The sequence below is a fragment of the Chiloscyllium punctatum genome, chromosome 8 (genome assembly GCF_047496795.1).
Source record: "Chiloscyllium punctatum isolate Juve2018m chromosome 8, sChiPun1.3, whole genome shotgun sequence".
Classification (NCBI taxonomy): Eukaryota; Metazoa; Chordata; class Chondrichthyes; order Orectolobiformes; family Hemiscylliidae; genus Chiloscyllium; species Chiloscyllium punctatum.
The window spans coordinates 104,687,458-104,713,655 of record NC_092746.1 but is presented as its reverse complement, the minus strand read 5'-3'; the positions used below and the strand labels follow the sequence as shown (position 1 = coordinate 104,713,655).

The following is a 26,198-nucleotide window of genomic DNA, read 5'->3' as shown; positions in this document are numbered from 1 at the left end:
TTAGATACATTCCAGCAATGGTGAAAGGTCAGGGAACCAAAGCTAGCACTCTTGAATGACAACTCTTTTGGACCTAAAATGGCTGCAGTAGTCACCTGACCACAGATTGAAGCAAGCATCATAAGACTCTTGAAATAAACAAAACCATCAGCACTAACATTTTTAACTGAAGACGTCAAAATCAGACATTGGAGTTAGAAGCAAGAAATTTGCATCGCCGTTTTAATTTTACATGTTGGGATATTTTTTAAAACGCACCTACCGGGCTAGTTAGCCAAGTTAGAAAGATAAAAGGAGCCAATCTCAAGAACACACACTGAATTATATTTCAACAACTGTTTCTGAACAGCCGAAATAACATGGATTGGCAACAGCAAGGGCTAAAAGTTTCTCTTACATCCTTTTATTAGACAGTGTTCAATGAAAAAACATATTAGAGATGTAACCATTCACGGAGAAGTCAAAGATACCTAGAAACTTGGCCACTGTTGAGTAAAACCAGTCAACAATTAAACAACTGTGGTCTCACATTTAAAAGAAACAGGAGCACCTCAAGGACCTCTAGTAGTTTTAAACTACATAACCTCTATTCTCTCTCTCTCAGTATTAGACATTCGCCCCTGTAAACTGTGCTTATGTGTATTTGATCAAACCCATTGCCTGGTGAACATAGAATCCAGCCCTATGACTTTGAAGAGGACTTGAGATTTCTATACAATCTTGGTGCTTGTTTCAGAGAATAATGCAGTTGTTCAGAGACAGCAACTGAGCTGTGACTAATATTTCTAACTGGCAGTAGCACCTGTAGCTCCAGCACAACAAGGAATATCTAAATTATCCTGCAATGATTCACAAAAAACAAATTTCCACTTCCTCCATAATACAAACTTATTTTCACGAAAATAGTTTTCCAAATCTTGTAGCTGTTAGTGTGAAACTCTTTCAATACACCTAATACATCTGCCTAACTTAAAGAGTTATTTCCACTCCTAATCATGTAACTAGTGTAGCAAAGGTTGTGTCATGAACTTTATGATTTACTAAATTTAAAAAAAAACACCATCTGAAGGTTACTTGAGATAATGACTTGTTGGCAGGGGCTTTATATACCAACCTGAGATCTCACTTTGGATGGGGATGGTCTCAGGGACTAACAAGTACTAAAACAAACTGCACCACAAGTAAAGCATGAACAATAGGCAAGGTTCTCACGTTGGGTGTACAAAACATCTCTCAGACTCTTTCACATCTTCCAAAATGCACAACCTACAGATGAGTGGCTTTCCCTCCCTGAATTCAGAGCTCTCTGCAAAAGTAAAAGAAAAAGGGGAACACTAGCTCGTTTGGTTCTCAAAAAAATCAGCATCCGAACTCTCAATTTCATTTGAAGGCTTCCTAAACTTCACCACTCAACCCTCTACTTACCCCACATCCCCTTTCCATGCATCCTCAGATCCCCATGTCACCATAACTTCATGCCCCCTCCACAATCATTCACATAGTGGGTCGGGTACGTTTTGGCACCGCCCTTTTGGCGCCGATCATTTGACCCTGCCGTTTTGGCTCTAAACTGTTTTGGTGCTCATTACTTTGGTGCTGAGCTGTTTTGGCGCCAATTCAGAATTTTAAAAAAAGTCTTGTTTGGTTAAAGAAGAGGGGATGACGAACGACCTGATGTAATTTTCTCAACTAGCAAGAGTTGATAGTCAAAGCTGTAATGACCTGCTGTAGATTCAAATCTCGTTTTGTAATCATTTTCTCATTTAACAATTATTAATAGTCATCTACTGCCTTGATGATACTTAAGCCCTTCTGTCTTCACATTGGAAAGCTGGTAATACAATTTTCTTTCTATTTTCTTGTAGAGCCCATACCAGAAATGGTTGAAAACATTTTAAGCAAGCGAGACAAACCAAAATTTTCACACGATGGTTATCTATAAGAATTGCGCCAAAACAGCTCAGCGCTAAAGTAATGAGCGCCAAAACGGCAGGGCCAAATGATCAGCGCCAAAAGGGCGGCACCGAATAGTCCCATTCCGTCACACAGTATCCATTATGTACAATCCTTAAGAGCCATGCAGTATCCCAGCAAATTTATGGAAAATGAAAGTTTTAAATAAAGTGAAACTGATGGCAATCTATAAATTCCCAATCCATAAACTTATACTTGATACTGCAAAAATAAAAGACACTCCTACAGAAAAAAAAAGTTTAATCCCTGAAATGAGCATTAAGTTGTTTAACCAAAGAGTGTGTACTCAAAAGACAACTGTAAGAAATAGGAACAGGAATAGACCATTCAGATCTTTGAACGTGCTCCATCACTGAGTAGGATCCTGGCTGATCTGACATGCCTCACATCCACTTTCCTGCCTTTTCCCTGTAACCCTTAATACCCCGAATGAACAGAAACCAATGGCAGATGACGTCACATCAATCACCCACTTGGCAGAGTTGTCAATAGATTACCGGCTGAGTTCAGGCTATTCACAGATTTTGGAACTCGGTTAAGTATTCCTAATAGCAACAGCTATCAGAACAGATCACAACAGTTCCAGGCAATGAAACTGTCAAACCAGATGCTGTATCATTTACAGTTCAGAGCAGTTCAATGGACTAGAGTCAGTAGTTAGATTAAAAACAAAAAGACCTGCTGTTAAACAAAGTAAAAGATACCTGGACATTTAAATCTCGTACACTTATCTACAGTTTTGAATGTATTATGGCACTTTTCTTCATTAGGAAGAATGCTGCAATGCACATCATTACTTACAAAATACTGGTCACTATAATGGCCAAGTTCAATAAAAGAAAAATACCATGGATACTAGAAATCTCAAAGAAACACAGAGTGAATGAGGGAGAAACTCAGGCAGCATCTATGGAGACAAGAACAGAGTTAACATTTTGAGGCCAGTATGACTTCTTCAGATAAGTTTTAAATCCCTCTGTTTTCCCAATGAGCAAAGATCCTTTCTGGAGCAATGTTTCAAATAAGTCAACCCTTAGTCTTCTAAACTTCAAGCCTATTCTGTCCAAACTTTCCTCAAAAAGGCAACTTGCCCATTCCATGTATTCATTGTAAATTATCACAGAACTGCTTCTAACACATTACATCCTTCCTTGCTTTTATATTAAACTCCCCTCGCAATAAATGATAGCATTCTATTATTTTTCCTAATTACTTGCAGTACCTGCATGTTAACGCGAGATTCTAGAACTAGAAAATCCAGATTCCTTTGTATCTCAAGAGTTGTGTAATCTCTGACCATTAGGATAATATGTTTGTTTTTATTATTCTAATTTCTCCCTCCTTATTAATCTTTTAGTGTTTCTTTCTTTTTCTAATTTTCTGAAAGGCCACCCATTTCTGCACAATTATATGCTTTTTTTGTTAAGTTTCACATCATATTTAACTTTTTAACGAACTACGTTTAATGGGACCTCCCTTTGGAATTTTTCTTTCCCATTGAAATGCATGTATTCTGTGTATGATGAAATAATCCCCATCTGCTTTGGAACTCTATTGACCTACCCCTTAACCTAATTTGCCAGTTTACTTTATCTAGCTCAGTTTTCATGCCCAAATAATTGCCTTATTTTTAATTTAAAATACTGGTCCTGAACTCTCTCTTCTCTCCATCAAACCGAATATAAAATGCAATTGTATCTGTGACCTAGAGGAACCTTCACCATGAAAACAATTAATCCCATTTTGCGTACAAACTAGAACTAACAGCCATGGCTAACCCACCCAACTGGCACATCCCTGGATGCTACTGGACAATTTTATTTTGGAAAGCATGGCCAGTCCACCTAACCTGCACATTTTTGGATTGTGGAAGAAAACCAGAGCACCCAGAGAATAGAGAAAGTAAATGTTGGCCCTTTCGAGGGTGAAAATAGCAAGGTAATAATGTGAAACTCAAATGGCAAATGCACCAAACCAACATTTTGTCTTTGGTTTCAAAGTGAAAGATAGTAATTTTTTTCCCAAAAACTGCAGTTACTACAGAGGAACTTTGTGAAATTACTATTACTAGGGAGAAGTATTAAGTAAATTGATGAGATTAAAGACAAAAAAAAACTGCAGATGTTGGAATCCAAGGTAGAGAAGCAGGAGAATGGAAGAACCCACCAAGTCAGGCAGTATCAGGTTTGGGAGAAGTCGACATTTTGAGTGTAACTGTTCTTCTGGACTCAGACTGGATTAAAGGTACTGGAAGAGCACAGCAGTTCAGGCAGCATCCAAGGAGCAGTAAAATTGACGTTTCGGGCAAAAGCCCTTCATCAGGAATAAAGGCAGACAGCCTGAAGGGTGGAGAGATAAATTGGGGGGGAGGAGAGAAAGAGAGAGAAAGTAACAGAGTACAATACGTGAGTGGGGGAGGGGATAAAGGTGAAAGGTCAAGGAGGATGGTGGAGTGGATAGGTGGAAAAGAAGATAGACAGGTAGGACAAGTCATGGGGACAGTGCTGAGCTGGAAGTTTGGAACTGGGGTGTGGTGGGGGAAGGGGAAATGAGGAAACTGGTGAAGTCCACATTGATGCCCTGGGGTTGAAGTGTTCCGAGGCGGAAGAGGAGGCGTTGTTCCTCCAGGCATCTGGTGGTGAGCGAGCGGCGGTGAAGGAGGCCCAGGACCTCCATGTCCTCGGCAGAGTGGGAGGGGGAGTTGAAATGTTGGGCCACAGGGCGGCGTGGTTGATTGGTGCGGGTGTCCTGGAGATGTTCCCTAAAGCGCTCTGCTAGGAGGCATCCAGTCTCCCCACTGTAGAGGAGACCTGCATCAGGAGCAACGGATACAATAAATGATATTGGTGGATGTTCAGGTAAAACTTTGATGGATGTGGAAGGCTCCGGGAAGTCCCCAGGGCCTGATAGCCTGCACCCTAGGGTATCAAAGGAACTGGCAGCAGAGATAGTGGATGGATTTGTTATGATATTTTAAAACTCCCTGGATTCTGGAAAGGTACCAGTGGATTGGAAAATGCTAATGTGACAATCTTATTCAGAAAAAAATATAGCCAAAAAAAGTAGGAAACCACAGACACACAGTTTGTTCTATGTAGTGGCAAAGTTGCTGGAATCAACCATAAAGGAGGAGATAATTGAGCACTTGGAAAAACAAAGCTCAATTCATCAGAGACAGCACAGTTTCAGTTTCATGAAGAGCAAGTTGTGCTTGAGAAACTTTGAGGATGCAACCAGCAAGGTAGATCATGGTGATCTGATGGATACGGAGTATCTAGACTTTGAGAAGGCATTTGACAAGTTGCTACGTAAACATTGATCCCAGGAGATTAGGGTTAGAGCTTGGCTTGGACAGAGGACTGGTTGGCTGACAGAAAGCAAGGAGTTGGCTACTTCTCTGGATGGCAAACTGTAACTAGCAGGGTGCTGCAAGGTTCAGTTCTCAGACCTCATCTGCTTACAATCTATATAAATGATCTACAAACAGGGAAAGTGTAAAATTGCAACATTTGCAATGATACTAAAATAGGTGGGGAAAACAGGCTGGAGTGAGGAGTTTAAAAAGTTTACAAATGCATATTGATAGGCTAAGAGAATGGGCCAGAGTCTGACTGATGAAATTTAATGTAGGTAAGTGTAAGTTGTCGATTTTGGGCAGAAAAATAAAAGAGCAAATTATTATTTAAATTTGAAGCAGATTCAAAGCACATCCGTGCTTTGTGCATGAATCGCAGAAAGTGGGCATATAAGGTATAACAAAGTAAAGACAAATGGAATCCTGGCATTTACTGAAAAAGGACCAGATTATAAGAGTAAAGCAATGTTATTACAATTATATAGAGTGGTGGTGAGACCACATTTGGAATACTGTGTCCAGCTTTGGCCTCCTTACATGAGGAAGGATGTGGTGGGGGTGGAGGTTCACCCAGTCGTTTCCAGGGAGGAAAGGTCTACCGTACGAGGAGCGCTTGAATAGCTTAGGCTTGTACTCTCTGGAGTTCCGGCAGAATGAGGGGGTATCTGATTGAAACATGTAAAATGCTAAAAGGGGATCGATAAGATGAAACAGAAGTCCCCCTTGTAGGACAGTCTCAAACAAGGGGTCAGAGATACAGAATGTGAGGAGGTAGGTTCAAAACGGAGGCAAGGAGAAACTACTTCAGAGTGCAGTGAAGCAGAATCAATCAACAGATTCAAGAAATAAATAGATATTTTTCTGATCAAAAATGGGATAAAGGGCTGTGTGGAGCAGGCAGGAAAGTGGAGTTGAGACCAGGATAGGATCAGCCGTGATGGTGTTATAGACAATAATAGACAATAGGTGCAGGAGTAGGCCATTCTGCCCTTCGAGCCTGTTAAATGGAGGAGCGGGCTTGAAGGGTTGAATTGTCTATTCCAGCTTCGAATTCCTTCATTGTATGTAACATGAGAAGTGAGTGGGATTAGACAAGTTAGTTCGTGATGGAATGGGTTAAATATCTAATTTCAATACTGTAAATTTAATGATTCTAACTCAACATTACTCAATGGTGCAATGGTTGGAATCTTTCCTCTCAACAAGGAATTTAGAAAGCCAGTTACAAACATATCACACAGTTTAAAAATAGACTAAACAAAAAGTGTTTCAGTTTAGATGCATGTTTCCATTCACAAACATCCATGCCTCTTGAAAGTAACCTTCATTCTCAAGGCCCTGCTTGTTCATTCATTCATTATACTTACTTCAGACCAGGGACATCCAGAAGATTGGTCAGTCCTGTCCAATTAATTTCAAGCAACTGGTAATTAAAAACAAAGAATTATTTTCAGTGTATAATTTTCAAAAAGTGCCAAAAAGCTGCAAATTAGATCGAAAATGTAAGCCACTAAATTCATCAGATTTTAATATGTGACTACCTAATTCAATAGGCATTCAATTCTTTCCATTGTTATTTTAACATTGGTATTTATCTTGTTTGTGTGAAATGTTGATAAGGTAATGAATCCTGAGGAATATAAATCGGCAATTTTGTTGAAGTGTTTCATATATCATATGTTGAACAATACTGATTACAGAGGTTTAGGTTTACCATTCTGAATGATTTAATGATCATAATACATGCTTCCATGCCAGTTATCATTAATTATGATCTAATTACTGTAGGGTTTAAAAAAAGATAGTTAATTACTAGTAAACAAAGAAACAGTACTTATTAAGTACAAGTTGCAATTTAAATAGATTTAGAACCTAAATAAGTAATGGTGTCAAAAAGACTTCAAAAGGTTAATTACATTTTCCAATTTGTTTCAATTTATTGTTTTTATTCAAAGATGGCAAATCATCAATAAATTTTACATTTGCAAGTGTTGCTTGCATGTGATTTATATATGAATGTATGTCAGATTTTGACCTAATAGCCTGTGTGTTTTAGATGGTGTGTATGACGGGTTTAATGATTAACTTGTCAGCATTTCTGGAATCAGGTTTTGTTAAAACCAGTATTTGAGAGAGTTAGTGTGAGATAATGGGAATTTGTTAAACATTCAGTGCAAACAGATAGAGTAAATATTGAATATTAGCTTGCTTTCAGTATAGAAGGATCAGGAACGGTTTCTTTTATGCTCAAGGGAAAAACCAATAGCTTGGAAAGGTAGAAATCCTAGTTGAAGTTTATTGTAAAAAACACTTCCCCTGGAGAAAAGGAGTTAGTTCTGAAAAGTTCGGAAAAAGGTTGTGTGTCAGTGTAATGGTATTAATTTAAAAGTTCCAGCCCAGAAGTTTGGTTGAGATCCTGAAGGAGTTATTTGAAGCGGAGAAAGCCTAAACTCAATTTTGTGACCAATTAAGGCAGAGGCTTCCAAACTCCAAAAACCAGGAACTGAAACAAATTATGTTAAACCTATAATCTGCTCGAGAAACAAATGCTTCAAATACTCTAAAATGTTGTTGTTGGGATAGATGGGACTGTTGTTTTGAAATCTATCAAATTGTGTCATATGTAAATATGTTGGTTTATTCTATTTTATCTTCATTTCTTTTTATGTAATCAATTTCTAACTTGCTTTTAATCTGCAGCATTGCGTACTTGTATTTCAGTGAAAGATGACCTCCTTAAGTTAAGAAATATTAAGCCAGATTTCAGTCTGGGATTGGACTTGTACAGGAGTAAACGTTAGCTGGAATAACATACTGTTGGGATTTCTATTAATGTGCTATGAAGGTCAGTGTTCAGGTCTGACATTATGGTACAGTAATTACAATGAACTGAGTCTCTGTTTCATCGATGGCTGGTGTAATTACTGATATAGCATGTCACTCCTGTTACATATCACTTAAGAGCTGTAAAAGAATTAAGGAGAACCATTTCACAGCAAGGACAATACCTGGAGAAACTTGCTTTATTCAAATCCAGCTTTGGTTAAATTGCTCATCAACTCCTAAATTTATGTATTTGCACGAAGTCAGTCAAGGTGACTGTCTCCAGTCATGCTTCAGCGAGTGAACACAAAAGCATCAATAACAATGCTGGGCAGATGTTCACAAAGGTACACAGTTCAAAACAGTAAAGCAGACAACTGCTGGTGGTACTAGCACTTTTCAGTTAATATAAAACAAAATGATGGTATTGCTTCATTTCAGTGTCGCATTTTACAATGCTTTTACTGTCCGTAATCCACTGGTATGTAGTGAACAATATTTATGCTCAGCGATCAGCATTTTCCAAGCTGCTCCAACTACTTTCTGTTCTCACTCAAAACAGCACACAGATGTCTGCTTTTCATCTTTTAGGGTGTGAAGCAGAATTTTTTTTGTCTTTGAATTGCCACTGAACTGAAAGCAGCAGTACAGAAAAAAAATGGATCACAGCAGCTCGCAAACTGATGCTCTCCAGGCCCTGTCATGACATAATGTAGCAATAAGTGAGGTCATTGATGCAGTTAACCAAGCTAGCACAATTAACAAAGAAAAAGTAGTAGAATAATATTATTATTATTCCAAAAGTGGGTGGAGAATTGATTTTAAAACATTGTCTCTCGACTACTTTAAACTCAGTGGAGGTGGGGGTGATCTCACTTTTGAGGGGCCTCAACCATCTGCAATCAAAAGTCAATGAATTTTAGTAAATTAAACATGTTTTAAACGAACATTCAAAATTGTGAGCACAAATACAAGTATTCAGAAATTCTCTTGAACATTTAAAAAAAAATCTTATGGGCCACCTCAAATCAATAAAGCAAGAAGTTTTATCACTGAGGAAAATTTTCAACCTGTGGTGGGATGCATTTCAACAAACTGGTTATCCTATTTGCTGCATAACTGGACATAACATGGACATGTTTAATAGCAAATAAAAATTGTTGTTATGTTCTTAAAACAGCTTTTATAACTAGCTAGGACAGAGTATGATCAACACTACCTTACCAATCCTTTTTATACAACTAACGAAATGAAAATAGTAATGACAGAACAATTGACTTATATAATTTTATTATGTAAGAAATGAGAAGAAATGAAACAATTTACCAACGCTAAGTAAAAGCAAGTACAGATTAAACTCTAATAATACCTGGAAATAAACAAGTAGCTTCATTGGAAACTTTTATGCAGTCAGCAAACATTTTTTAGGGAGATGTCTGATTTACAGACTGTCAGACAAAGTTATGGTTGTTAGTTGCAACAATTACTCAGATTTTATTGTGGCAATGACAGCAAAATTAGCAAAATTTGCAATCACAGACAGCAGTGTCTGGACTCCATACGCATGCAGAATTTTGACAAATACACATATTGCCATCAGTGATTCTATGCTTTTTCGGAGATTGCTGGAGCACCCCCTGATGACAATCAATAGAAATCAAAAGAATTAATATGAGCTCCCACTCAATGTTATGGCTTCTGTAAAAATCTTTGAAAAAGCTGTGGAATGCGATCTGACTAGGTTTTTAACTGCTGGTCCAACTCAATCCATGCTAAATACCTCACAAAAATCTACTACTACTAGCAATTTTTGAGAAGTCTTGTAGCTCGGGTGGATGGTAAGTAAGCAAGTTAATGAGCTAACTTATAAACTACTACTTTATTTGAGGAATGTCAAATTTCACCATAACAGAAAATGCAGATTCATTTATAATATAATCGATTGCTTTAATATCAAAAATCTAAAAGCAAGATATTATTACATTGGATATGTGGGATACAAACTAATGGTTTCAGCCCAATATGTCCACAATGATAGAGAGACATTTTGAATTAAATAATTTTTATTGTTCAGACATGTTATTATGTATGCCTAAAGCAGGTAGAACATGAACCGGAGTTTCCTGGCTCAGAGGTAGGGACACCACTATCGCATCTCAAGAACCCCAGTGGAAGGACAGTAAATTAATTTTTCTAATCAACCAGTTGAGATGTTTTATTCATCTCTGGAGCAAGGAGGGCTAGAATCCAAATCTTTTGGCCCTGGGGGAGGGATTTATTTATTTGATTAATTTATTGTCACATGTATTTTGTTAAAAAATACAGTGAAAAGTGCTGTATCGTGTTGCCACTCTCCAGCACCATCTTAAAATACAGAAAAATATGTTATGAACCAGGCCAGACCCCCTCAAACCATTTTAAAGAAGGCACCACAGACCCTAAACTTTTATGTACATGTAAAGTGGAAATTCCAAGAGTGATACAGCTGGTCAAATCACTCAGCTTTAAGCAAAACAGAATTAATTTATCACTATGGATGAAACACAAACAAAAAAAAACAGAATTTAAAATAACTTACTTAAAAACTCAATTGCAGAGGAAGTGATTGAGGCTAGGACAATTGCAATATTTAAAAGGCATCTGGGTGGGTATATGAATAGGAAGGATTTGGAGGGATATGGGCCTGGTGCTGGCAGGTGGGACTAGATTGGGTTGGGACTTCTGGTCAGCACAGATGAGTTGGACCGAAGGATCTGTTCCCGTGCTGTACATCTCTATGACTCTATGACTTGAAATCGCAATTTAATGAAGCAGTTCCAATTCCTGCAACCTCCCATAAACACACCCCTTGGCAAATGGTAAATTCAAACACAGGTTCTTACAGCCAAGAAAGATTTCAGAGAGAAAGCTCAGGCAAGATCCCTGTTGAAGCATGGAAACTCTTTTCAGTGTATCTGCTTCTCCTAGTCCCCAGCGGTTTTTGACTGCTTGCTAAAAACAGACCAAACTAGAAAAGAAAATCTGAACAAGGAGGAATGGCCATTCCCCAGCCATTGTTTTCAAGTAGCTATTTCCAAACATATTGGAATCTCTGCCTTGACGGCCCCTTGAAAAAAGAAACAAAGACAACATAACCTTGTTAAAGGGGCAGCGTCATCACAAATAAACTAAAAAACAAACAAACATCAAGGCAGGAAATAAGAAATGAAGGAAGTGTTCAACTTTACAATCCTTCTTAAGTGCTGCACCATGGGTTATGGGCCTGGTGGCCAGGTATGAATTCCTGCTAGAAGGAAGATTCCCAATCTCTGACACCCTGACAAACTTGCTTCGGCTGCTGCCTCCATGAATCTATGCTGGACGCGGATGCTGCCAGGAACCCAAAGTCGCCTGCAGCGCAGCAGCTAAGGGTCAGCATAAGGACTACCTTGTCAGAAGCCGCCAAGAATCCAAACTTGCCTCCGATGCTGCCATCACCAGTCTGTGCTGCTATGCCCACTTACTGCCGATGAAGAATGCTCCCTCTGCAACGGAGTTCACTTAAGAGGTTAAGTAAAATAAAAGAGAAAAAAAAAAAGAAGAAAAAAGAAAAGCAGATGCGCCCCGGCTCAGAAGCCTTACTTCAGTGCCATCTTACCAGAAGATGGCCACTATCCTACACGAGTCCTTTTTGAAGGACATTAAATGCTTAGCTTCCTAATATCTTGCATCTGAATGCTTAAAATGTGATTAGCTACTACCAACTTGCTAACATAACTGCTGCACAAATGTTATTAGACTTGGCTGTGTCCGCAACTTTCTTTGAGGTCTGTAGTGTGCACCCTTCCTTTCCCACTAAATTTGGGGGTATATGCAAAGACGTGACGTGAAAAATAAAGCAATGTTTTCCTGCTTCCCCAGACCAAAATCAGCTTAATAATCCAATCTTATAATGCTACACATTTGAAAATAGTAGAAAAGAAAGCTGTTCTTTGTAGAATTCTTGCATTTCATTGGAAATGACAGAACCTAATGGAGTTCCACCAATTGTAATTGGGAAAGCAAGCCACTCAGATCTAAAAGAAGTTCAATAATGATACATTGTATAAGCACAATGTTTTGACCAGGTGAGGAGTGGTGAATTGGTTAACTTTTTTTTTAAAAAACCCTTTGGTTGGTCTTAACTAAAACTTCTTGAAAGGAAGTGAAAGTAATTTTCTAGTCATTAAATCAGTGAAAAATATTAAAGTGTGATATTAAATGTACACAAAAACACAAGTATAAATTTTAAAAAGGGAGAATGATTAGTGCACAAAAGAAGATCAAGTATAGCAATTAAAGAAATCCCCAGAATCCTCCAAGTGTTAGATTTTAACCAGAGGCTGGGGTTGTTTAATTGATGTCATGTGTCTTGCAGTGGTTAAAATTTGAAGAAATTCCAGAGTCCTTGAATGATTGTTGATCCTATTTGTTGCTCTATGGAACAAAAAATGTCTAGTGTTGCGACAGAAGATGAAAATTACTCAAGGAAGACTAAAAAGACCAAGATACCACAACTTCCAATTTTTAGCAAATGATCGAAAAGTGGCAGAAATACAAAGTACCCTTTACGTCACATTGGCATTCGGCTCACTGACTGAACTCTGGACAGCAGAGGTTCGGTAACATTCCTAGCAAAAATCACAGGTCAGTAGAAGCTTTTGGGTGGTGCTACTTTTTGTGGTCAACAATGAAATTAAACACGACAGTTATTTAAAAAATGTAAAACTGAAGTTGAGTGGCTCTTATGTATGGTTTGCAGAATCAAAAGCCCTGTGAAATTGTTCTCAATTAGCCAACTAATGGTCTTAATTACCTTCCTGGCAGAAAGTGAGGGTTGCATTCCTTATGCTCGAAACTTTCATTCTCCTGTTCATCAGATGCTGCCAGAGCAGCTGTGCTTTTTCAGCACTAAGCTCTCGACCCTTAAATTACCTTCCTACCCTACCTATAGGCAATGTCCTCCCACCATGTTGGCTGTCATTGTGATAATCTGGATATATCATGAAAACTTTAGGTTTCCTATCAGACAAATTCCATACCTGCATTTTGTGCCCTCTGACCCACTTCCCCCTTAGAATCCAATCCCAGCAGGCCCAGATAATTCTGACCAATATCTTGGGATTACATCATCATGGAAAAAATGTCAAAGAACATAAAATCTTATCATTAACATTTACAGTTCATGTAAAAGCATTGATTTGATCATTACGTGAAGAAATGGGCAACTGGAAGTATGTTATTTTTATCAGCCAGCTTCTTCCTTCATGGTCACAAAGTTATTGGCAATAATAAAGACCAAAAGCTATTTAAAACCTCTAGCAAACAAGACAAAAGCAATTAACTTCTGTGACTCAATTTCCTTTAATAAATGGACTTGGGATAATTACCAAAAAAAAATCCTTGAATAATTAATACATGATTTCCTCTCACAGGGCCATTCATCAGAATGTTAACCGAAAACATTAAGATTGGTACCTCTTCCCATAAATGCTGCCTACCTTGTTAATATTCCAGGGGTTAAACTTTAGATCAAAGTTTTGATGAAAAATATATTTAATAGTGAATTAATTTTTCATCTATAAAGTGAACCAGCAGCTTTCTTTGAAATGTTATAACTCATTCCAAGCACATTATGACACATTTATCTCTTTCCTTTGTTACAAATCAAACAATCTATCAAGGTATGTGTAGTAAAGAGATGATTATAAATATAAAATCAACACTGTCCATCTAGTGAAAAGGACTAAGGGAAAGGGTGGGTGGCTAGGTGGTGGTGTTGACTTCAAAAAAGCGAAGTAAATTAAAAAAAAGATAAGTGCAATGAAAAGGTAGGATATTTGACAACATAGCATTACGAAAGTAAACGGTGTAGAAAATCAACTGAATGTCAGTATTGCATATGTGCCTTGCTATTGACAGAGCTCACTTTTAAAGCACTCTACATACCACGTGGATACAATGTTGTAGCGCTGTCAGACAGTTAGTCTGCTTGGGGTCTGCAAATTGCACACACTACAGAAATCAGTTGGTTTGCTGTAGCATCAGCTAAATTAACCCACATAGCTAACCACTGATGAGCAATTGATTATGAGATTATAACATGACTTGGGGAACAGAAAATACCATGCTAATGAGAAGTTCCATGCTTAAATAGTCAGCAAACAAGTTAACTTACTGGTGAAACTCATGGTTGGTCATCTTAAATTATGCTCATGTGCATGACATGACACTCAGTGTATTTGTTAGAGTGGAGAGTTTTGAAAACCTAATTTGATCATTAAGCAGAGAAATTACAATTGAGAAGCCAGTTTAATTCACTTTAGAAAGACAAGAGATCAGAGTGCGTGCTGGATTGGCAGCAAGCAAAGGAAGGCCAAAAAATATCATCAGAATTTCCACAAAATACAGTAGTTTATCTTGGGAGTTGCACACCTTCTAACAGAATTTAAAATACTCTTAACAGTGTAAAAAGCCTTCAGATTTGGGTGGATCTAATTCAGAAAAGTAAATCATTAAGCTTTGCATAGCAATTGGTGTGGCTGAGTGATTAGGACTGCTGCCTCACAGCACCAGGGACCTGAGTTTGAGTCTCGAGCAAAAATGTGGGGAGTTTGCACATTCTCCCTGTGACTCTGTGGGTTTCCTCTAGTTGCTCCAGTTTCCTCCCACAGTCCAAAGATGTGCAGGTTAGGTGAATTGACAATACTAAATTGCCCACAGTATTCAGGGTATGTACAGTAGGCTATGTACATTAGTTAGGGGAAATGTAGAGTACTGGGGTAGGGGAATAGCCCTGGGTGGGATACTCTTCGGAGTGTTATTGTGGACTTGTTGAGCCAAATGGCCTGTTTCCACTCTGTCGGGATTCTTCTAAAAGTCCATAGATACTTAACAAATTGGACTAACGGCTAAAGAGCTAAAAGAACCCAAAGCATATGGATCACATTAGAAAACTAATTCAGCAGCAGATGAAACCTCTAGATTCAGTGACAGGAATGCATGCAATTGACGCAGAAGCCTCCAGAATTCACAAACCACTTTCCAAGCAAATGCAGAGAAATGAGATTTGTGTGAATTTTCAGATGAGGAGCTGGTAAACAGAATTGCTGAGTTGGTGATTGCATCCACCTCTCTGGATGCTTTCCAGAAAGATTTGCAAGTCAAACTAAAGAATTATACGGAAGATCTCCTGCATGATGGGTGCATATACAAAGACTGCCTCACAAGTCAATGAAGTCAACGGGTCCCAAATACACTCGACAGTTGATGCACTTGAACATCCAAACACAGCAACACATGTGGAACAAAAACCAAGTGCTGGAGAAACTCAACATGTCTGGCAGCATCTGTAATGTTTCTCCAACACTTGTGTTTTTGAATCAGACCTCCATCATCTGAGCTCTTTGTTTTTATTTTAGTACCTGTGAAACATGAAACATACTGCATGCTCCAAGGAAGTGCCCAGCTTTCAATTGTGCAAGACATCTGGTAGAAAAAGCCCCTGGCACATATCACACCAAAACAAAGGCTGATGAAGCTGGAGACCTGTGCACTGATTCAGAAAGACCATGCAAAATGAGTATTTTTTAGCTGCAATAAAAGACAAATTTGCTATCCCATCAGAGGCATATACACAAAATGATGGACAAACCAGAAGCTGATGATATAGATGATGAGTAAAAGTGGTAAACATGTGTTTCACACCGTCAGTCTACATCAAAATCCTGGAAATCCCTCCCTAATGGCATTGTGGATGCACCAATGGAATGAAACATTTCAAAAAGACAAGTCACCATCACCTTCTCAAGGGCAATAAATGTTGGCCAGCCAACAATCTCTATATTCTGTAAATGATCACTTAAAAGTTAAACAGAGACAACAAAAACTGAAGCATACCATTCAAGAAACGTGCAGAATGGAAAAAAAAACGAAAGACTTCACTTGCTTCTGTCATAAAAGTGAAAAAGATGAAAAGGCTGAACAACTAGCTCGGGTAAATCTGAAGGTAAGGATACCACCTCTGAGATGATACAGTATTTAGTGTATATCTCCGCTCAAGTCAGAAAATCTGAATTAAATGCTGGAAGAGAAAGAAGGAAAGTAAGATTAACTGCAAGGTCGAGATGTGCTTCCCTGTAAGTTATACCTTTATATTTCTCTTTTTCTTGAACTATCAAGACACTACAATATAGTGGCAACATATGAAAGCTTTTCACTGTATTTCTCACTGCAAAATACACTTGACAATAAAATCATTACTTCATTCATTTACTCAATCATCAATCTATTGAAACGACTACTGACTTTCTATAACACACACAAAACAGATCAGGCTCAGTATAAGCAGCTACAGAAACATCGGCTCGAGTTCAAAATTATGCTAGAGAACTGGATTCAAGACAAATATGTATGGTAATAATGTTAGTTTTGTTTGCAATACGATGGTTTACATTCCTGGAATAATCAGGGATGAAGCTAGAGAGGATTGTGGATGCATTGGCAACAATCTTCCAAGAATCCATAAACCCTAGACAAACCTACCGATTCAAAAAAAAGAGTCAAAAACATCGGTCGTTGGAAAAATGTTAGAGTATAGTGTAAAGGATTTAATAACAGACTATTAGAGATATGTAATCAAGCAGAGTCAGCATGGCTCCATGAAGGCTAAATCATGCCTGAGAAATCATTAAAACTTTTTCAGCAGGGAGCAGGATAAATAAAGGAATATGTATTGGATTTGGATTTCCAAAAAGCATTCAATAAAGCACTGTACAAAAAATGTTACTTATGATAGGAGCCACAGTGTCAGGGGTTATATGGATATAAGAGGATTAGCTAACTAACAAGATAAATAGTTGGATGAGAGGGGCATTTTCAGGATGGCAACCTATAACTAATGGAGTGCAACAATGGATCAGTGTTGGTGCCATAGTTATGTTAATGACTTGGATGAGGGAAGTGACCATAAGGCCATAAAACATTCAGCTTAACTACGTGTCTGCTATTCACTAAGATCGCAGCTGATCTGATAATCTTCAATTCCACTTTCCTGCCTTTTCCCTATAACTCTAGATCCCCTTACTGATTTAAAATCTGTCCACCTTAGCCTTGAACATACTTAATGACCCACCCTCCAGAGCCCTCTGTAGCAAAGAACTCCATAAATTCATTAGCCTCAAAGAAGAAATTCCTGGGAAGAGTGGTAGAGGTTAATTCCAGAGGAGGTTTCCAAAGAGAGCTGGATTTATATTTGAAAGTGATAAATTTAGAGGGGTATGGAGATAGAGCTGGAGAATGGGAGGAGTTGGGTAGCTCTGTCTGTAGCCAGTACAGTCATGATTAGTCGAATGGCCTCTTCTGTATTGTAAAATTCTATTCATTAGTCTTAAATGGGTGACTACTTATCCCGAAATTATGCCCTCTGATCCTAGGCTCTTCCACAAAGGGGGGGGAAAAAAACCTTTCCTCATCTACCTTTTCAAATCCCTTAGAATTGTGTGTGTTTCAATGAGATCGCCTCTCATTCTTCTAAATTTCAATGAGTACAAGCCCACCCCTTTCAACCCCTCCAAATAGAATAGTCCCTCTATACCTGGAAGGCAGTCAAGAGAAGGGTTACTGGATTGATCCTGGTTTTGGAGGGATTTCCTTATTTAAAAATGTTGAAGCTACACTCATTGGTGTTAAGAATATTGCAAAATTTCTTTGTTTCCTAGCTGCTTTTACTAGAGTTGACAGCTCCTTAATGTTGAGTGAAGAGGAGCAATGAGCATTGGAATAATTTGTGTTGGATATACATAGGATTTTGAGTCACATGCAGAGCCATGGCTTCATTAAGGTTCCCAGATTTGTGCGAACACAGCAATAATTTGCAACTCACAACAAACCAACATTCAATAACCCAAATATTTAGGAAGTATTCTGCAAGTATTAATGATCAGCTAATAGCTACCCACAGGAACAAGTTGTTCCAAGTTGATATTTTGCAGAACGTGACTTTTATAATGTTATTGCACTCATGGAAACTACAATAATGAATATTGCTTTAGTATATTCCTTGAAGTAGTATCTAATGCCATCAGCTGGAACATTTCTCTTGCTTGAAAGGCCAATCTACAACAGAAATAAAATCAGGATCAACTGCATCAGCAAGCTGAATAATACAAAAGCATGGAGAAATGCTCTCATATATTCCCAAAGCTTACTGTGCTTAACCTAGCATGCCATTACGATCCTTGGCATAAAATATGCACTCCAACATGGATTCATACATGCAAAAGTAGTGGTAAGTAAAGCTTTCAGGAATTATAAATTATAATAACAGTCATATCTCAGACACAATAATGCTTTTATAGAAGCCTAGTTCAATGCTGTATTCTTTGCATATCAGTAAAATAAATATTAATTTGAACACAGAAGGATGAACAAATGAAAGACAGCAGCTTCATTTTAGAACACCAAAGTTCTAGAGGTTATAGAGGTTTACAAAATTATGAGGGGCATGGATAGGAAAAATAGACAAAGTCTTTTCTCTGGGGTCGGGGAGTCCAGAACTAGAAGGCATAGGTTTAGGGTGAGAGGGGAAGATACAAAAGAGGCCTACGGGGCAACTTTTTCATGCAGAGGGTGGTACGCGTATGGAATGAGCTGCTAGAGGATGTGGTGGAGGCTGGTACAATTACAACATTTGAGGCATTTGGATGGGTATATGAATAGGAAGGGTTTAGAGGGATATGGGCTGGGTGCTGGCAGGTGGGACTAGATTGGGTTGGGATATCTGGTCGGCATGGACGGGTTGAACCAAAGGGTCTGTTTCCATGCTGTACATCTCTATGACTCTGCTGTTCAGATTGTGAAATATTCAAGATTAGGTATTTTGTTCAATGAAATCTAGGACACAACATACAAACTTGGTACAGCTGTGTATGTGCAAACTGAGACCTTTCATGAACTGTGTGAAATTCACAGGTTCTACCAATCTCTCTCTCTCTCTCTCTCTCTCTATAAATTCAATTCTCTTTATGAGGTTTAGCATCAATGATGCAAAATCAGCAATTTGCCAAATAATCTTCAAAAGATTAAGGCAGAAAATATTAAACACGAAATGCAGATTAATTCTGTACCTCAGACTTGCTTCCGATCGTTTCCCACCACTAAAGGCAGGCTGACTGGCTCATTGCTTGCTAGTTTATCCCTTGCCCTTTCTTGAACAACTGTAGCCCACTGGCTATTCCTCCAGCATCTGGCAAGTCTCCTGTGGCCAAAATGGAATTGAAAATTGTCAGCGTCCCTTATATTTTCTCCCTTTCCTCCCTGAATACATTTTATCTGGCCCTGGAGAGTTATCTACTGTCAGACCATTCAGAACCTCCTCTGCACCTACGTTTTCTGCTTTTTGAATGTAAGTGCATCGACTAATTGACCCTGCTACTGTCGTACAAGAATACATTTAATTGGGGTAAGGGGGGGGGGGGGGGGGGGGAAGGAGCAGTAAAATGTAGTGCTGTGGTAATAGGTTTCGTCAGAGGGATCAACATGGTTCTGTGTAGCAAAGAGGAAGAGTCCAGAAAGCTAAATTTCTAGCCCCCTGCCAAAAGCAGAACTAGTGGGTCACTGTTTCAAAAGGATGGTTACCCATTTAATGCAGGGATGAGGAGACCCCTTTCCTCATGGATGGACCTTAGTCTTTGAAACTCTCTTCCTCAAAAGGCGATAGAAGCAGAGTCTTTGAATACTTTTAAGGTAGAGATAGATAGAATCTTGAAAGCAAGTGGAAAGATCATGGAGTAGGGTGGTGGTGTGTGGGGGAAAAGAGACAGACAGACAGACAGATAGATAGATAGAGAGAGCGAGAGAGAGAGCCGAGCAAGAGAGCCGAGTGCGAGAGAGAGAGCGAGGGGTGGGGGACAGACAGGAATATGGACTGAAAAAAAAACTGGCAGAACTGCAGATGTTTTAAATACAGAAACAAAAACAGAAAAGCTCAGCAGGACTGGCAGCATCTGCAAAGAGAAATCAGAGTTAATATTTCAGGTCCGGTGACCCTTCCTTAACTCTGTACTCGAAACATTAATTCTGATTTCTCTTCACAGGAATGCAGACTAATCAGTTCAGTCGTGATCACGTTGATTGGTGGAGCATGATCAAGGGACTGAATGACCTACTTCAGCTCCAAATTCATATGCTTTTATGAATTATGATCTAACTTAATTGCGGAACAGGCTCAAATGGCTAAATGACTCAATCCCTTTTTTTTTGTCCTTAACCCTTGAATATTCAGAATAAAAATCTGTCCAAGTCTTTCTCAAACTTCATGACAACAAAAGCATCCATTGTATCCAAAGACAATCTGATCAGTAACAAGTTAATTTTCAACTATTTACATTTGCCTTAAAAATAATTTGTATTTACATAGGACCGTTCGTGGCTTTTTGAAATGGGGTATCATTGTTACAACGTATGAGATACAAGCCAGTTTACAAATAACAAATTCCTACAGGCAGCAGTGACCAGATGTTATAGTCTACATTTTTGCTAATGCGGTGAATGCACAGAATTGGGACATTTCCTAGCTAGCCATGTATTAGGGCGGTTTCACTCTAGTTGTGTGGTACAGACACCAAAGGGAGGTAGCCACTGAGGTTGACGTTTACCAAGGTGGCCTGGCTGAAAGGCCAGTCCAGATTATTTGTCTCTTTTCCCCCAGTTACTTCCTTAAACATCAGGCATCACAGCCTTATCTCTTCCCCCACACCTGCCTCTCAACACCCATCCAGTCCTATGTCCATTCATGCCTACTCACAACACCCACCAACTGCTCCCCATGGTCCCTAATAGTCTCTATTAGAACTTTGGTGCCAACCCATGCACCCCAACACCCATCAACTTTGCCTGTCACACTAGAAGAATTTACCTACTTTAAAAAAACCATGAGAACTTTACAAACTAACAAAAGGACAGAAAAGACCTCAGTTCAATGTCTAACCTCAAAGACTTTAGATAATGCAGCATTTTCTTAGTATTTCACTGAAGCGATTATTATAAGCACAAGTTTCTGCAGTGTGCTTTGGCAAGAAGCAAGAATTTCACCACCGAGCCAATGTCAACACAGTTCCGTGATTGAGTCTTCATGTAACCTGGTTAAAGTTAAAATGATTATTAGTTTGTAGTCTGATGAGGGGCAAGTACATCAAATGGTAGAACTGTGCAATGGTTGAAATTGCAGTGCCTTTACAAAGTAGTGTACACAAGTTTGGGTATTTTCACATTTAGCCTGAAATTATTAAACTAGGGCACCTCTGATAAACAGATCTTATAAAATGTCATGCATCTTTTCAGGAGGTTAGCCTGGGGAAAGATATGAAGGAATTATTGGCATTTCTAAAGAACGTTTCTCATGGAGCAATGCGTCTGGCATTTGAAGACTTTAATCATCCTCATACGAAGTGTGCTCAGAAAAATCAAGATTCATGTCTGATTGCAAAATGGAAATTGAGGTTACTGTCTGCAATCTGACAAACTCACCATTACCTTATATGGCAACATTAAGCATTGCAGTATGAATTATTTCTACTGTATGAATCAGGTCTAGTAGGTCAACTCAGACTGGAAAGCAATGAAGGCCAAGCTGCACTGTGTAATGCTGTCTTTGCCAAATTTCACAGTACCCAACAGCAGACTTCAATTCGGAATAAAACAACATAAATTAAAACTGGATGTTTGGAGTCTTTTAGACTATAGGTTTGAAGTGTTCCGAGAATGGTTAAGCATCGATTTGAGCAAGGTGCAAGTAGGATTTCTCAGTAATTAGCTAATTGTCCTCATTGCAGATGCCAACTTTATAAGAAATACTGATATACATAAAGTACTGGGATTTGGGGTAGAGGAACTCAAGTTTGTTTCGCAACTTTGATACTGTGCACGTAAAAGCAGAGGTCTTGCAACAACACAGCTGCTTTAAATAATAAAGTACATTCAGTAATTTCTAAAAGCTGGCTCAACCAGAAAGACCGAATTATTGACTGAAATTTTCTGCAGTGGTGTTGCGAACAAGAACTAATAATCTGGAAGGAAACAGTCAAACTCCTTGTCACCTTACTGCCACCAGCACAATTAAGGGGCAGCATGGTGGCCTCACAGCAACAGGAATGTGGGTTCAATTCCAGCCTTCGGTGAGTATTTATGTGGAGTCTACACATTCTCCTTGTGTCTGTGTGGTTTCTGCCGGGTGCTCCCATTTGATTTGATCTGATTTATTGTTGTCACATGTACCTGAATACAGTGAAAAGGTTTTGTCTTACATGGAGTACAGGCAGATCATACAAAAATGATAGGATGATAAAACAGTGAGGAATATAAAGTTATGGTTGCAAAGATAGTGCACAAAAAGCAAGATCAACATTAGATTTGAAATTTGAGAGCTCCATTCAGAAGTCTAATAATAGCACAGAAGAAGCTGTTCTTGAATCTGTTGGTCCATGTGTTTAAGTTTTTGAATCTTCTGCCTGACGGAAGAGGTTGAAAGATTATAAACTGGGGTGGGAGTGGTCTTTGGTGATGTTGGCTGGTTTTCTGAAACTGTGAGTAATGTAGATGGAATCAATGAGTGGAAGGTTGGCTTGCTTAACGGACTAGGCTACATTCACAACTCTCTGTAGTTTCTTACAGTTCTGGGCAAAACAGTTACCATACCAAACGGTGTTGCATCCAGATAGAATGTCTTCTGTGGTGCATCTATAAAAGTTGGTGAGCGTCCTTTTTGGACATGTCGAATTTCCGTGAAACTCCCACATTCCAAGATGTGCAGGTTAGGTGGATTGACCATGCTAAATTGTGCCATAGTGTTCAGTGGTGTGCAGGCTAGGTAGGTTAGTCATGATAAATGCAGGGTTATGGGATACAGCAAGTGCCAGGTCTGATTTGGATACTCTTTAGGGGATCGGTGCAGACTTGATAGGTCAAATGGCCTCCTTCTGCACTTTCGGGATTCTATGATGCTATGCCTCACTACCAATTGTAGTTCTTAAGTAGACAATTCTTGCTTTAAAAATACCCTAATCCCAACTTCATAGCAATTAGTCCAGCCTCTGGGTAGGCTTATTGCCATGCAGTGGAATGACAGATAAACCAGGGCAAGCTGCTTGTTTTCTCTTCAGGGAGGGCAAAAGTGGTGGCATCCACCCTAGAGCAGTGGTAATATCACTGGGATAGAAATTTAGAGACCCAGAGTTAATGCACTGGGAAGAAAATTCAAATCCTACCACTGCAGCTGGAACAAATGAAATTCAAATAACAATTCTGGAATGTAAAGCTGATCGCAGCCAGTTATGGAACCATAAAGATCGCATCAGTTGTTGAAAAAAAAATCTGTGGTTCACTAATGCCCTTTTGGAAAAAAAATCTGGCACCCTTACTTTTTCTTAAATACAAGTTCACGGGATGTTGACATCACTGGCCAGGCCAGCATTTATTACTCATTCTTAATTAGCCTAGAGAGCAGTTCAGTATCAATCATATTGCTGTGGGTCTCAAGTCACATATCAGACCTGGTAAGGACAGCACTTTCCTTCCCCAAAAGGATATTAGTGCACCAGATGGGTTTTTGCTGACAATTGGCAATGAATTCATGGTCACCATTAGACTCTTCATTCCAAAATGTTTGCATTGAATTCAAATTCCACCACCTGTCATGGCGGGATTCAAACCCAAATCCCCGAACATTATTTTGGTCTCTGGATTAATAGTCTTGTGATAATACCATTCAGCCAACGCCTCCCCAGACCTCACCTGATCTGGCCTATACCACACTGTGGTTTACATACCTGTTCTCTAAAATTGCCTAAAATGAGCCACAGTTCAAAGGTTGTGAATCTGTGGAATTCCCAGCAGTTGAGGTTGCCTCATTCAATGTTTTTAAGGCAAAGGTAGTTAGATTTTTGAACAATAAAGGAATTAAGAATTATGGTGCGTGGACAGGTAAGTGGAGCAGAGTCCATAAAAAGGTCTGCAATTATATTACTGAATGGTGGAGCAGGCTAACGGGCCGTGGCCTACTCCTGCTCCTAGTTCTTACGTTATGTTCTTACAAGGGGAATTAGCTATTGACAACGAAAACTGGCCTTACTAGTGACAACCACAATACTACGAATTTTAAAAAGCATTTCAGGTGAGTTCTGATTAATGTAGTGACTGACATGCTGAGTGTTTACAGGATTTTCTGTCTTGGCCATCCCCAGCTAATTGCCTTCCTACATATTAGGTAAATTATAAATAATGGATCCTTTAGTTTGGTTGAGCATTGCAATGCTGATGTGTCATAGATGCAAGTATTAATATTGAAAAGTAAAATTTAACATCAACAGAATTTCAGACAATCTTTACTGCACCAAGAATTTACTTATAGGCCAGATCAGGTGAGGTCTGGGGAGGCGTTGGCTGAATGGTATTATCACAAGACTATTAATCCAGAGACCAAAATAATGTTCAGGGGATCTGGATTTGAATCCCGCCATGACAAGTGGTGGAATTTGAATTCAATGCAAACATTTTGGAATGAAGAGTCTTATGATGACCATGAATCCATTGCTAATTGTCAGGAAAAACCCCATCTGGGGCACTAATATCCTTTTGGGGAAGGAAAGTGCTGTCCTTACCAGGTCTGATATGTGACTTGAGACCCACAGCAATATGATTGACACTGAACTGCTCTCTAGGCTAATTAATAGTTTTCTCGTAAGTAATATACTCTGAACACAAGTTTATTCAACTATTCCTTTTGGGTGACCAGAAGTTTGACTTTATGACTCACTTCGTAAAAATGATCACAGCTATGTATTTTACATCAAAGAATGCATACTTGGCTACGAGAAGGCCTCAGCATAAAAAAATCATTTACTTACAACTGTTTCAATGAAAAAGAAAGAAAGTGCTCAAAAATATTCAATACATTGGCCTTATCATTGCTTCTAACCAGAATACTAGAACTTTCCTGAAGTCTTTAACAAAGAAACCCATAAGATGTGATATCACTCACTGAGGCCCTTTGACTTAACAGCAATCCTTTGGGGTAACAAGTTAATGTAAACTTCGGCCAGCGCATCACTATCCAACGTGAAGAATTGTTCTTATTTTGGCTCTACAAATTATTCAAACATCAGCTGTTTCTTTAAAAATTCAAGCTTTCTTACAATGACCTCGTTACATTGCCCAATGTAGTACCCAATTAGTTCAAGAAAAATCCAGCTTAAGTGCCAGCAATACAACTCTTAACATCTGCAAAGCACTCACTCTCCTTTCCCATGACTCAGCACTCAAAAGCTTTTACAATCCCATGGCATTCTGCCACCATCCTGCTCGGAGACCCTGGAAAAGCAAAGTAAATCACTGCAATTTAGTGTCATCAGTTTATTTAATGGGAATGACTGATTCACTTTCTTTAACCAGTCCATTTATAGAAACTAATGCTGCTCTCGCAATATTATGAACCATCAGTTATGAAGGTGTCTATGTTCATGGACCAATCTCAGTATATGAATAACTAAGAAATATAGGTTAGGTGTTCATTACGGTGAGGTAAAAACATCCTAGTTTCAAACTTCCAGCTCAGTAACTGTCTCCTTGACTTGTCCGGACTTGTCGAACCTGCCTATCTCCTTTTCCACCTATCCACTCCACCCTCTCCTCCTTGACCTATCACCTTCATCCCCTCTCCCACTCACCCATTGTACTCTATGCTACTTTCTCCCCACCTCCACCCTCCTTTAGCTTATCTCTCCATGCTTCAGGCTCACTGTCTTTATTCCTGATGAAGGGCTTTTGACCGAAACGTCGATTTCGCTGCTCGTTGGATGCTGCCTGAACTGCTGTGCTCTTCCAGCACCACTAATCCAGTAACTGTTCATTACGTTGACTTTGGCGTTGGCTTTAGTGTTTATAACACCAACTTGCCAAATTAAAAGGATGCATAATGCTTCCATTTACTTTATGTGTATGATATCAAGATGTTAAAATGCATCAGATAGTTTTC

General features: G+C 38.9%; 1 protein-coding gene across 3 annotated transcripts in view; it reads right to left on the bottom strand.

Annotated features, from left to right (window-relative positions):
• The window catches only part of esyt2b (extended synaptotagmin-like protein 2b), a 228,597-nt gene that overhangs the window by 70,855 nt on the left and 131,544 nt on the right, over positions 1 to 26,198 (bottom strand). For all 3 annotated transcript variants that reach the window (XM_072576195.1, XM_072576196.1, XM_072576197.1), the window contains exon 7: positions 6,697 to 6,752. In XM_072576195.1, the coding sequence (XP_072432296.1) occupies positions 6,697 to 6,752 (56 nt within the window). The remainder of the gene's footprint in view (positions 1 to 6,696; positions 6,753 to 26,198) is intronic.